This window comes from Bos taurus, chromosome 3 (assembly GCF_002263795.3).
Source record: "Bos taurus isolate L1 Dominette 01449 registration number 42190680 breed Hereford chromosome 3, ARS-UCD2.0, whole genome shotgun sequence".
NCBI classification, from domain to species: domain Eukaryota; kingdom Metazoa; phylum Chordata; class Mammalia; order Artiodactyla; family Bovidae; genus Bos; species Bos taurus.
In genome coordinates this window covers 9,263,394-9,276,870 of record NC_037330.1, presented here as the reverse complement: position 1 = coordinate 9,276,870, position 13,477 = coordinate 9,263,394, and the positions used below count along the sequence as shown (strand labels likewise).

Sequence of the window (13,477 nt, the reverse complement as noted above, 5' to 3'; positions counted from 1 at the left end):
TCCACAGCCGTCAGACAAGCTCCTGACATTGCCTGGTTCAGGATGTCAGGTTTTTAGAGAATGGTTTCTGCTTACCTTCCCCTCCTGCCCCTCACCACGTGATTTGTAGTTTACATTCTTCACCCTGGCCATGTGAGCACATTTGTGCATGCGCACAAGTTAGGCCACTCACAGACACACACACACACACACAGCCTTAAGGGGAGCAGCCAGCTTAACCTCACAGTAACTGTGGGTATGTTTGACATACATGCTGGGGAGACAACGCCAAGAGAAGCAGCCGTAGGCAGCCCCCTGTGGGCACTCAGACATTAAGAATGGGAGGAGATGAGAGGCCTGGGGTAGCCTCTGGACTGAAGCTAGCTGCCTCCTGCTGTGGTCTACACTGGGCCAGCCAGTTGGCCTGGCCAGAACCCACGTTCTCCAGTTCCTGGCTGAGAATAGGAAAGTGCTGCCCAGCTCTCCCCTGCAGGGGGTCCAGAGTTGGGTCATTCTGGGTGGCCTTTGCTGTCATCTTCCCCCACCCTGGGGCACAGTCTGGGGCTGCTCTTTCTAGGAGGCAGGGCAGGAGGAACTGGGCTCACTGGAGAGAGCAGGAGCCTGGGGGGGGGTGCATTCTCAGGTGGGAGCGAGGCTCCCCTGAGCTTCCTGCGGCTGCTTCCTGGGCACGGCTTCCCTCTCTGCTCTGACCCCACAGAGAGCTCCAGCCCCACCCTGACCAGCTGCTTCTTTTCCTCAGGAGCGCCGCTTGATTTTCTCTGAGACAAGCCCACCTGTCCAGCAAAATAGAGTCCCTCAGGGTGACGGTTGATTTCCTGAAGGTGCCCCTTGGCCTGAAGAAGCCGGTGCTGAAGGAGGTGGCAGGGGGGCCCCCCAGAAGGCCCCAGCCTGTGGCCCTGGAGCGCTACAAGGCGCGGCGTTCGGACGCCATGGACACCGAGTCCCAGTACTCGGGCTACTCCTACAAGTCTGGCCACTCCCGCAGCTCCCGCAAGCACAGGTGTGCGTGCATGAGGGCTGACGCAGGTCGGGGAGCGGGGTGGGAGCACCACAGGGCTGGCGGGCTGAAGCTGGCTGCTGAGAAGCACGGGTCCTCCCCTTGACCTTCCGTGCCCTTTCCCCTGGCCTTCTGCTGCAGGGACCGCCGGGACCGACACCGCTCTAAGAGCCGAGACGGAAGCCGGGGGGACAAGTCGGTGACGATCCAGGCTCCAGGGGAGCCCCTGCTGGACAATGAGTCCACGAGAGGGGATGAGCGGGTGAGCGTCATGGGCTGAGGTCTGGACCAAGTGTTTCCACTCGGATCCCTCGAGAAGCTGGAGGTCCATCCAAAAGGGGAAGGGACTGGCAACCTGGCCTCTTTCGACAGAGAGAGGAGGGCATTTTGGGTCATACTTCTGTTAAGGGTCCCAAGGTAGGACCTCGTCTCAGTAGAATTCTGTAGAATCTTGGTAGAATTCAGAGATCCCTTTGGAAGCAGCAGCCTCCGTCATCTTTTATGACTCATGTGACCCGGGCTGTGAAATGGGAATTGCCTCTTCTCTGGGCTCATGCCAACCAGTTAGGGCACTGGGAATCTGGAGTGGGAGGACGGTGGTGGGTGGGGGCTGGAGGTGTGGCAGCCCAAAGTTTCCCTTGGGCACTCTGGTGCCCTCTGGTGTCGGACTGTAGAATAGCACCTGCTAGTCAGAGGGAGGAGTTGATGGAGAAAGGGGAGGAAGTGACCTTGGGGAGATGGGAGGGGGTTTTCTGCTGGTTGTTCTTGCTCCGGCCTCTCTGGCCCACTGTGTGCCCCTGGCAGGGAGGGCAGGAGGCAGCGCCCAGTGCTAGAAGAGGGAAGAGGCAGGATTTGGGGTGACTGAGGTGGTCCATGCCTCCTTGGGAGCATCTTAGGGAGCTGGAGACCTCATGAGACATCTCTATGACCGACCCTGGGGATTCCTGGGGCTTGGAAGCAGATCAGTACCTGAGGAAAATGATCTTTCTCCCTCTTTCCCAATCCCGCCTTCTCCCAGAGACCTGGCCTCCTGAGTTCTTGAAGTGAGCCTGATCAACTCTTCTGTTGTTGGGGGGTGTGCCCAGGCTCTCGAAACTTGGAGCACATGTGTAGGTCTAGTGGCTGTGGTTACTCACGGGTTCCCTGAGCTGAGACAGGCAGTGCCTCCACTTTCCGCCTTCTGTTCAGACTCCGCTTTCCTTGGGGAAATGCCCATGTGGTGGGCATTCAGATGGGCCAGAAGAGCCAGCCAGGCAGACCAGAGACCCAGAGTGGCCCTGAGTCTGCACCATGTCTTGCATGCCCTGCACTAGTCTCTCACCTTCCCCATCCCTTCTCAATGTCCTCTTCTCTCCCCCATGCTGCCTTGGTCAGGTCACTCCCTTAACCAGATACTCGAGCACCTCTCCGTACTCCGAGGATAGGTACTTATGGCCTACTCTGGCCTTGGGCTTCCCAGGTAGAACCCCAGTGGTAAAGAACCCACCTGCCAATGCAGGAGATGTAAGAGACTCAGGTTTGATCCCTAGGTTGGGAAGATTCCCTGGAGGAGGGCATGGCAACCCATTCCAGCATTCTTGCCTGGAGAACCCCATGGACAGAGGAGCCTGATGGGCTACAGTCCACAGGGTCGCAAAGAGCTGGACATGGCTGAAGCGACTTAGCACAGCACAGCATGGTTCATCCTGGCCTTGCAAGTGGGTTGCTCGAGCCTGCCTGCTTTGCCTGGGAGTCTGACCTCAGATCCCATTCTCTGACTGAGCAGCTCCCTGGCGTCTCTCTTGGACCCTCTGTTCTGAGGGTGTATGTGCAGGTTTTTCCTGGTTGGCTGACGGCAAGAAGCTCCCCGAAGGCCCAGGTCTCAGATGTGCCATCCCTGCAGAGGCCAGACTTGGGCATGCAGGGAAAGTGTTAGTCTCTCAGTTGGGTCCGACTCTTTGTGACTCCATGGACTGTAGCCCGCCAGGCTCCTCTGACAGTGGAGCTCAGTAAATACTTGGATGGCTGCGTGTGTGTTGATTACCCTCTTTTCTCCTCTCCCTGCTTTGCTCTCTGTCTTCTTCCCACTCACCTCTTCTCCCATGTCTCTGCCTCCTCCTCTTCTTCCCCATCACCACGGCCGCTCCGGCTGTAGGATGACAACTGGGGGGAGACGACCACAGTGGTAACGGGCACCTCGGAGCACAGCATCTCCCACGATGACCTCACGCGCATCGCCAAGGACATGGAAGACAGCGTCCCTCTGGACTGCTCCCGGCACCTGGGTGTGGCGGCGGGGGCTACGCTGGCCCTGCTCTCTTTCCTCACGCCTCTGGCTTTCCTGCTGCTGCCCCCACTGCTGTGGCGGGAGGAGCTGGAGCCGTGCGGGACGGCCTGCGAAGGCCTCTTCATCTCCGTGGCCTTCAAGCTGCTCATCCTGCTGCTGGGCAGCTGGGCCCTGTTCTTCCGCCGGCCCAAGGCCTCTCTGCCCCGCGTCTTCGTGCTGCGCGCCCTGCTCATGGTGCTCGTCTTCCTGCTCGTCGTGTCCTACTGGCTCTTCTACGGTGTTCGCATTCTGGACGCCCGCGAGCGCAGCTACCAGGGCGTGGTGCAGTTTGCCGTGTCCCTGGTGGACGCCCTGCTCTTTGTGCACTACCTGGCCGTGGTCCTGCTGGAGCTGCGCCAGCTCCAGCCGCAGTTCACGCTCAAGGTCGTGCGCTCCACCGACGGGGCCAGCCGCTTCTACAACGTGGGCCATCTCAGGTGCCGGCGCGTGGGGACAGGCAGCCCGGCCTGGGGCGGGGGCGGAGGGGGCTGCAGGGCGCAGGGCGGCGGGGTGTGATGGTGGGCTGGAGGTGGCGCGCTCGGAGGGCTGGGTGGGCAGTTGTGTGCTCTGCACATTCTAGGTTTTCAGCAGTGTTTGCTGCTTGATGGTGGGAGCATGCTGAGGGTCCTGGAGCAGATAGGGTGGGAGTTAGGAGCTGGGAGTGAATAGATGAACAGAGATTGGGGATCTTATAGAGAGATGGACCAAAGACGAGATAGGTGTGATTCTCTGGAATCACCACGTTTCTAGCTCTTGGAGGCACAGTCTTTTGAGGGCACTCAGTGAGCAGTCACTGAGATGAGCTGGCCAGAGGAAGGGCCCCCTCAGGGAAAAGATGATGAGGAAGGTTCTTCGGCCCCCCAGACTTGTGGGCAGGAGGCCCCCCTGGCCACCCAGATTGTCATCAATCCTGCAGGGAATCTTGAGGGGAATGCTGGAGGGGAGGAGGTGACCCCTGACTGGGGATCCTGGCCCCCTGCCCTTTCTCCCCTGGGCTTCAGCACAGCGGGGAAGGAGTAGCAGGCCCAGCCCTGGGGAAGGCTTAGGGGCCTGGTGAGTAGACCGCAGGCCCTGAGCCAGGCTTCTTGGAAGCAGCTTGTCCCGGCCCTCTGTCCTCTCCTGCCCTGCTGACCTGCCCTGCTGTGTCCCTCCCCTGCACCCCTTGTCTGTCTTCTCTGCCTCTCCCTCCTGCCGTCTCCCCCACAGCATCCAGCGTGTGGCAGTGTGGATCCTGGAGAAGTATTACCATGACTTCCCTGTCTACAACCCTGCCCTCCTCAACCTGCCCAAGTCCGTCCTGGCCAAGAAAGTGTCTGGCTTCAAGGTGTATTCCCTCGGAGAGGGTGAGCGGCCCTGCTCCTTGGCCTCCTGGTCTCCTCCCAAGCAGGACTCCCAAGTTCCTGCCTCCCGTTCCTCTTTCTCCCATCTTCCCGTGCTTTCTCCTTCCTCGGACTGTGTCCCAGCCCCTCCTGTTCTGTCCTCTCCCTCCACACCAGGTGGCTGGTTTTAGCTGCTGAGTCTGCTGTCTTTCCCTTTATGCTACGGTGTGTCCCTTGCTCTGGTTCCGCTGTGTCTGCTCCTCAGCCCTCACTCTCGGAGGCCCGAACCTCCCGCCCTGGGGAGGAGCCCGTGCGGGACTCCTGCTCTCTGGTGCCCTCCTGGCGGCCTTCCTGTGGGCCTCGCCCAGACGTTGTGGCCAGGAGGGATGGGAAAGGGCGGTGTTTCTGGGGGTGGACACGGCTTCCTCTGGACATGTCGGGGGGCTAGCCCCAGCCTTCCTGGAGTGGGAATCAAGGCGGCACTCTGAAGGGACCAGCCTCTCTCTCTCCTGCTTCTGTGCAGAAAACAGTACCAACAACTCCACGGGTCAGTCCCGAGCTGTGATTGCAGCGGCGGCCCGCAGGCGGGACAACAGCCACAATGAGTACTACTACGAGGAGGCCGAGCATGAGCGGAGGGTGCGCAAGCGGAGGGCCAGGTGGGTCTTGGGGAGGAGTGGGGCTGGGGGGCTGCTGGGGAGGCCGGGGAGAGGAGGACCACCTAGCTTCTGTAACCGATGATGATGTGGATGTGATGTGTGCGTTCGTTTTCTGTTGCTGCCTTAACAAGTCACCATGAACTGGGCGCTGTGAAACAACTCACACTTATTGTCTTGCAGTCCTGAGAGTCAGGCGCAGGTGAGCTGAACCCTCCTCCACTCAGGGTTCACGGGCTGAAATCGAGAACAAATCTAGTTTTAGCCCGAGTCCCCTTCCAAGCTCACTGGTTGCTGGCAGAATCAATTCCTGGTCACCTGGACCCATAGGCAGTTTTCCTTGAGGCCAGCAAGACCAGGTCTCTGACTTCTGCCACCAGCTGGAGAGTAATCTCCTTATTTTAAAGTCAGCCAACTTGGCACTTTCATTACCTCTGCAAAACATACCAAGATTATTGGATGACCAGGGGACGGGGATCTGGTGGAGGTGGATGGGGCCTTCTGCCTGCACAGTGGGGCAGGGACCGTTAAAGGCCGTGAGCCTCCCTGGCAGTGGCAGGGACCGAGGCTGGACCAGCCCTCCTTCCAGGAGATCTTGGAGGCTTGCTCAGCAGATGGTACATTTTTATCTGCAAAAAATGAGGTTCTAGTGCCCGTATCTTGGTAAATTCTTAAACACTGTCCTCATGCTTCCTTTTTTCCTGTTCACATTGTTATGTGAATGCTGTTCATGCCTGAAGATTCTTTCTTGGTGTCAACTGCTTGCCAGGGCCCTTCATCTGTTGGTATTTCTACAGGGGAGGAACAGAGGGTCTTGGGACTCTGCCCTTCCTCACACATGATCTCCAGGCTTCGAAGGAGGAAGGTAGCCCTGACCCTGTACCTTCTTCCATTGAGTCAGTGATGCCATCCAACCATCTCATCCTCTGTCATCCCCTTCTCCTCCTGCCTTCAATCTTTCCCAGCATCAGGGTCTTTTCCAATGAGTCAGGTAGCCAAAGTATTGGAGTTTCAGGTGTACTGGAGTTTCAGCTTCAGCATCAGTCCTTCCAGTGAATATTCAGGACTGATTTCCTTTATGATTGACTGGTGTGATCTCCTTGAGGGACTTTCAAGAGTCTTCTCTGACACCACAGTTCAGAAGTATCAATTCGTCAGTGCTCAGCTTTATAGATCAACTCTCACATCCATACATGACTACTGGAAAAACCATAGCTTTGACTTATACGGACCTTAGTTGGCGAAGCTAATGTCTCTGCTTTTTAATATGCTGTCTAGGTTGGTCATGTGGACATGGGTTTGGGTGGACTCTGGGAGTTGGTGATGGACAGGGAGGCCTGGCGTGCTGCGGTTCATGGGGTTGCAAAGAGTTGGACGCGACTGAGTGACTGAACTGAACTGAAGTTGGTCGTAGCTTTTCTTCCAAGGAGCAAGTGTCCTTTAATTTCATGGCTGCAGTTACCATCTGCAGTGATTTTGGAGCCCAAGAAAATAAAATCTGTCACTGTTTTCATTGTTTCTCTATCTATTTGCCATAAAGTGATGGGACCAGATGCCGTGATCTTAGTTTTTTTAATGTTGAGTTTTAAGCCAGCTTTTTCCCTCTCCTCTTTCACCTTCATCAAGAGGCTCTTGAGTTCCTCTTCACTTTCGGCCATAGAGTGATTTCTGATTTCTGCCAGAAGGTGCAGAAAGTGGCAGAGATCGGCCATAAACATGCATATATCGCCTCCCTCCTCTCTCCCTAGCCTACCCTCTAAGTCACCAGGGAGCACCAGGCTGGATTTCCTGGGTTATTCAGCACTTCTCACCAGCTATCTGTTTTATGCATGGCAGTGTGTATATGTCAGTGCTACTTTTTCTGTTCATCCCACTCTTTCCTTTCTCCAGTGTGTCCATAAGTTCATTTTCTATATCTGTATCTTCATTCCTTCCCTGCAAATAGATTCATCAATACCATTTTCTAGATTCCATATATATACATTAATATACTTTATTTGTTTTTCTCTTTCTGACTTACTTCACTCTGTATAACAGGATCTAGGTTTAGCCACCTCACTAGAGCTGACTCAAATTCATTCTTTTTTATGGCCTAGTAATATTCCATTATATATATACACACACACACATACACATACATACCACATCTTTATCTCTGTTGATGGACAAATAGGTGGCTTCCATGTCCTAGTTATTGTATGTACTAGTATCTACTATGAACATTGGGGTACATGTGTCTTTTTGAATTATGGTTTTCTCAGGGTATTCACTCAATAGTGGGATTGCTGGATCATATGGAAGTTTTATTCCTAATTTTTTAAGGAGTCTCCATACAGTTCTCTGTAGTGGCTGTATCACTTTACATTCCCACCAGTAGTGCAAGAGGGTTCCCTTTTCTCCAGCATCTGATCCTGTTTTTACACGAGGCTGCAGTAGATGGAAGATCAGCAGTCCCATTTCTGTGACATTGCAGCAAGTCTCCAGTTGCTGTGGGAAGGAAGCTGGAAAAGTTCCTACCTCCTCTGCCTTCTGCCTTGACCATGATCTCTGGATCTCCTGGGCTGCTGCTACCATAGGGGACCCTTTCCTTCCCCATTACCTTGGTTGTAAACAAGAGAAAACTTTTCCCCTTGTTCACCTCAGACAAAGGGATCTTTTCTAAAGGAACTTTATTGAGACCCTCAGGGAGACAAAAGAATAAACAGAGATACAGCAGAATCACACAGATCTGTGTACTTGGCCCAGAATGCTATCCTAAGCTACTTGAAGTCCCCAGGTTCCTGGGTTTCCCCAATACTGGTGTTCGTTTGCACGTCTCTATACTTTTAATGTAAACGGGCTTCTTTTTCCTGCTTCCCTCTTACTAACATATTTTTGAGATTCACTCTGTCTGTATATCTGGTTTGTTGCATCTTATTGCTGTCTAGTACTCAGAGAACACTTTCAACATCCTGACCAGTATTTGGATGATAGTCATTTGCCTAATTTTTTTCCATTTTGATGAATAAGTAGTATCCTGTTAACGTTTAATTTTCTTGGTACTGTCTAGTAACAGCGTCATCTTTTCTCAGCCTTTCAGGTCTCTTATGAATTATTAGTTCACTTCCTGGCCCATTTTCTATTATGTTCTTACCTTTTCCCTCCTGATTTGTAGCACAGTGTTTTGCCTTACCTCTGCCCACCCCAGGTGTTAGTTAATGTTGCTCATGCTATCACGGTTGAATAGACATGTGTGATTTTGATGTAGTTGTATCTAATAATGTTTCACCCACTGAAGTGCAGTTCAGGGGGGCTCTTAATTAAGAAGGCTTTTTCTAGGGTTCAATCTATAGTTGTCTCTCTCTTTGACACTGAATTGTCCTCTATGGGTTGTGGGCTGGGCTCACTGAGCTCTACAGCTGTTTCCTACTTCTAGAGGGGTGAAGACCCTCTTCCTCCCACCCATACACATGCATTCTCATATGCACAAACACAGCCTCCAAAGCCTGGTTCTTGAGTCCAGATGAGAGCCTATAGCTTCAGGCAGAGCACAAAGGCCTGACCTCTCTCAGGCTGCTGGAGGGCTGAAGCTGGGGGGAAGATGAGAGGTGGGAGCCTGGTCCACACCCCTTGTCTCCCCCAGGCTTGTGGTGGCAGTGGAGGAGGCCTTCACTCACATTAAGCGGCTGCAGGAAGAGGAGCAGAAGAACCCCAGGGAGGTGATGGACCCCCGGGAGGCAGCCCAGGCCATCTTTGCATCCATGGCCCGTGCCATGCAGAAGTACCTTCGCACGACCAAGCAGCAGCCTTACCACACCATGGAGAGCATCCTACAGCACCTTGAGTTCTGCATCACACACGACATGACGCCCAAGGTTGGCCCACCTGCCCCAGCATCCTTTCTCTCTCCCTGACTCCGGCCCCTTCCCTTCTGCTTCCTCTCCCTGATTCTTTCACTTCCTTCCCTATCCTCCATCCCTCTCCTGTCCCTACCTCCTTACAGTCTCTCATCCCTACTCCATCTCCTCCATCTCTAAATGGGGTAGCATTCTTAGGTGCTGAGAAGAGGGAGTTTGCAGACCATTTGGGGAATAACTGAGACCTATTTCTCATCTCTGTAGAGGTTCCAGAATTTTCAGATCCAAACTCCCACCAGACGTTGTTTGCTGTATGCTCTTTTTGAGCCAGTTCCACCGTCCAGTTCTGTGGCCAGCTTCCTAGAATTGCCTCCCCTGAGCCATCTTTGGGGAACAGGTCACTACAGATGTTGCACTTCAACTGTGAGGCCTCTAGCTTTCTGCTGGTGCAGCTCTGCTGAGTGCTACCCACTCGAGCAGAAAGAGGAAGGAGGACAAGGGAGGGTTTTCCCAGGTCGTAGCAGGTACCTGGGAAGAGCAGGAGATGTAGGGGTCAGGAGAGCCAGTCCTAGACCTGACCCTGCTGAGCCACACCACTGCTGTGGGCTCCTGCTCCTGCATTGATAAACCAGGGTCCCAGGCAGATGATCTCAGGCTCTTTCCTGCTCTAACATTCTGAGATCGTTTGCATAGAGTGAGCTTGGGACATCTTGGTGGTCTTTGGAAGCTTTACCCCCAGAGGGGTAAAGGGGAGGTGGGTAGGTGGGAGGGAAAACTTCCTGAGAAGTCCCCTTTCGCTTCCTCAGGCCTTCCTGGAGCGGTACCTGGCGGCTGGACCCACCATCCAGTATCACAAGGAACGCTGGCTGGCCAAACAGTGGACACTTGTGAGCGAGGAGCCGGTAACCAATGGGCTCAAGGATGGCATTGTTTTCCTCTTGAAACGCCAGGACTTCAGCCTGGTGGTCAGCACCAAGAAGGTCCCATTCTTCAAACTCTCCGAGGAATTTGTGGACCCCAAGTCGCACAAGTTTGTCATGAGGCTGCAGTCCGAGACCTCAGTGTGACTGCAGCGGCAGAGGGCCTGGGAGGCGCGGGGGGCTCCTGCGGCGGCGGTGGGGGAGTGGCTCCCAGGCCCTGCCGCGTCCCCGCCGCCCTTCTTCCTCTTGCTCTAGTGTTTTTTTTACTTGAATTACCCCCCTCCCCGTCCCGTCTCCTCCCCGGTCTTTACTTACCCCATGCGAACCTGGAGAGACCATCCTGCCGTCAACAGTGCCTGGGAAGTCCCCCTCCCTCCTCCCACCCCCTCACTTTTGTGTCACTCCGGGCCCTGCAGGAATCAGTGCCTCTCGCCCTCTCCTTTCCCCGCCAACAGTCTCTTCTGGAAGGGCCCGGCAGAGCCCCACTCGAACCCAGGTTCTTAGAGCAGTTCTCTCCAGTGGTTCCCCAAATGATTTCTTTGGGGGTTGCGGAGGGGCGCAGATCTGACTCCAGAGAGCCACAGTGCCAAACCCCCGGGCAGTGCTGCCCGCAGCCTCCTGGCGGCAGATGGACCTGCTCCCCCGTTGGCTCACCCCACCTGAGCAAACCCGGAATTCTTAAGCAGGGACCCCCCTGTGTCCTCCCACACAACCCGAGTTGGAGCCTCCCCACCAGGGTTGTTTGCTTCCAGCTCTTTGAACCTCTTCCCCATCCACATGTTCAGAGCAGGGGAAGTTCCTGGGCCCTGGGGGGCAGTACTTTTCTTCCACGGGGTCTTTCCTAGGCAGCCCCTTGGGGAAGGTCGGGAGAGAGCCCCGTGAACATCGCTGACCAATACCCTCTGAACTGCCCACACCTTTGCTCTCACCGTGCTGGGGTGGGTCTCCCCCTTCCTGGTGAAGGGTGCCACGTGGACTTCTGTACAGATTTAGTGGCTTGGCTGGACCCTGACCCACCCCAGTGGTCTCAGACAAACGTTTTTCTTTTCTTCACCAGCCACCCCCTCCCCCATTTTGCTGTCTCTTCTCTCAGCTCCAGAGACCTGTTGCCTCATCTCTTTTTGGGGGGGTAGCCAGCAGCTCCTCCTCATCCCCTGCCTTAAGTCCACTTCTTTGCCTCAGGGGTCTCTTCTCCTTGGCTGGCCAGGGTCCCCCCGCCCCGTTCCCTCTCTGCCTGGTTTTCTGGGCTCTGGTCTCCCTCTGTAAGGGGTGAGGGACCAAGATTGCTGCCTTTGTTGGGTACTTAGCCCCTCACCCCATTTAGCTTCCATAGTCTTTGCACCCAATCTGAATTCTTGAGAGGTTCACTCTCATTTTGAGCAAAAGTTGCTGGCCTTCTAATACTTAATTTCATTGTAAATCTGAGCCTTGAAATCAGACATCCCTAAATGATGTAGTTTTAGCCAAGGGGAATAGAACTAAGGAGTACTCACATACCTCCAGCCAGCACCCAGGTCGGGGAGTGTCCTCGTGGCCCGGCTGGAGCAGTCCCTGGGCCCATCCTCAGAGTAACTCACAAGGCCCCTTTGTAGGCCCATCTCTCCCTGGAAAACTCATTGGTTCTTGCCTTGCAGAGGGCACCCTGGGATAAGACCCCCATTGATCTCTTACCGGAGAGGCTTCTTCTCTGTATTGGCAACCCTGGGTGTGATGGAGCCTGGGGACTGTTTGTCCTGCCGTCCTTTCTGGAAAAGCACATCTGTCCACACACCACTTCCTCGAGAAGGGCTCTTCAGCCAGTGCTTACCTTGTCTGCACACGGGTGGGTTACACGGCTGACTTAGGCAGGGCCTGGAGGGCAGCCTTGGGCTGGGGCTGTGGGTTTGAGGGTAAGCCCGAGTGATACACATCCTGTCCTGGGGGTCTGGGAAGGTATTTTTTTTTTCTTTTCTTCAAAGACCTGGTTTCAGAGGAATCCCTTCTGGGTCACATTTCTAAATACCTCACTATCCTGGAAAACGGGGCCTGGATGGTGACTGGGGTCACTGCCGTTGTGGGCAGGAGTGGGATGTGGTGTGGTTTGGGGAAGAGTTGGGTGGGGAGAGGGAAAGTATTTGTGATCATAGTTGCTGCCCTAGATGAGGGGTGGGGGAGTGTTTATTTTAAGAACCTGCCATGTTTTTTAATCACTGTGATTTTTTCATTCCTTTTAACTAAAACAAAAAGGCATTCCCCCCTCCCGCCCCCCAACTCTCTCTCTAAGCACTAAGGGCTGTGACTGAGACTGGTAGTGTTTTGGTCCTTTGCGTCAGAACTGTGGTATCCTTGTCTTCTTTGATTACTGTTATTGTTATTTTTTAAAATGTCAGGATGAACTGTCACGTGTATGGCTGTGTTTGTGTTTTGCTTCTCCTGTATGGGAAGTTGTCTCCATACTGTGAACTGAGGTAGGGTTTGTAGCTGCCTCGGTCCCTCTGACCAGTGTCCCCCACTCTGTCTGTCCCATCACAGGCTGGATTTTCTCATCCTTCCCTCGTGGAGGTGTGCCCACCCATTACCACCCCCACCCCGCATACCGTCATCACGGATGCTGTGGCTGCGTCTCTCCAGTGCTCTTTTCTGTGGCCCCATGGCATCCTAGCTCGTCCCCGCCACAGCTCCCAGGCCTTCCTTTCCACCGCCTGGGAAGGCCGGTGGTCCTCTCCTCCACACCCGGATGCTGTGCCTCAGTCCTGCGCCTACCTCGCCACTCTGCCGCTGTCCCCACTGGTCCCTGTCTCTTCTGCTCCTGTTCGTGCTCTCTATTTCTGTTGTTTATTTCCCTCTCGCCTCTCCTTTTTTCTTCCCACCGCACCCCGCCCATCTCAGCCCTTTCCTTTTCACTTCCCCTCCCCACTTCAGTCCTGTTGCCAACCCTGTTGCAATACCTGTGATGAGACATTGGGATCCCTTCTCATCTGAAACAGCTGTTTCCCAGAGTTGAAGCCTCTGTCCTTCTCTTCTGGGCCTGGATGAGCTCCCTTTGCCCCTCTGTGGTGTCTGTCAGTCTGTCTTCTCTTTCTTCTGCCTTCCCCACGGGGCAGCATCTGCTGATGGAGTTGGTCCTGGTGTGTGATTGTTGTGATTTGTTCTTTTGTGTGTGCAAGGAAGGGGGCTTTTTGAGTTCCTTCCAAGTGAGATTGTAAATGTAGAATTTTCCACTGTTGGATCTAGATTTTTTTCCCCCCTTTTTTTGGGTTACAGAGCTGAGACCTTGTGCATGCATGTAGAAAGTTGTAAAATGTAAATTCTTTTTTTTTTAATATATAAAAAGCTTGTTTTTACAGTTTGCAGTGGATCTAAACATTATGGCAATTTTAGGTTTTTTTTTTTTTTCTTAAACATAGGAATTAAAACTGTACAAATTTTTTTTTATATATAAAATAAAGGCATTTGACTTTTGTG

The 13,477-nt window shown here is 54.0% G+C and overlaps 1 protein-coding gene across 2 annotated transcripts in view; it reads left to right on the top strand.

Annotated features, from left to right (window-relative positions):
• The window catches only part of VANGL2 (VANGL planar cell polarity protein 2), a 27,894-nt gene extending 14,417 nt beyond the window's left edge, over positions 1-13,477 (top strand). The window contains exons 2-8 of one of the 2 annotated variants that reach the window (XM_010802762.4): positions 740-1,000; positions 1,139-1,259; positions 3,132-3,739; positions 4,509-4,645; positions 5,145-5,280; positions 8,900-9,131; positions 9,920-13,477. In XM_010802762.4, coding sequence (XP_010801064.1) covers positions 930-1,000; positions 1,139-1,259; positions 3,132-3,739; positions 4,509-4,645; positions 5,145-5,280; positions 8,900-9,131; positions 9,920-10,180 — 1,566 coding nt within the window. In that variant the 5' untranslated portion in view covers positions 740-929 and the 3' untranslated portion in view covers positions 10,181-13,477. The remainder of the gene's footprint in view (positions 1-739; positions 1,001-1,138; positions 1,260-3,131; positions 3,740-4,508; positions 4,646-5,144; positions 5,281-8,899; positions 9,132-9,919) is intronic. The other variant, NM_001205875.1, reaches the window with a different exon arrangement.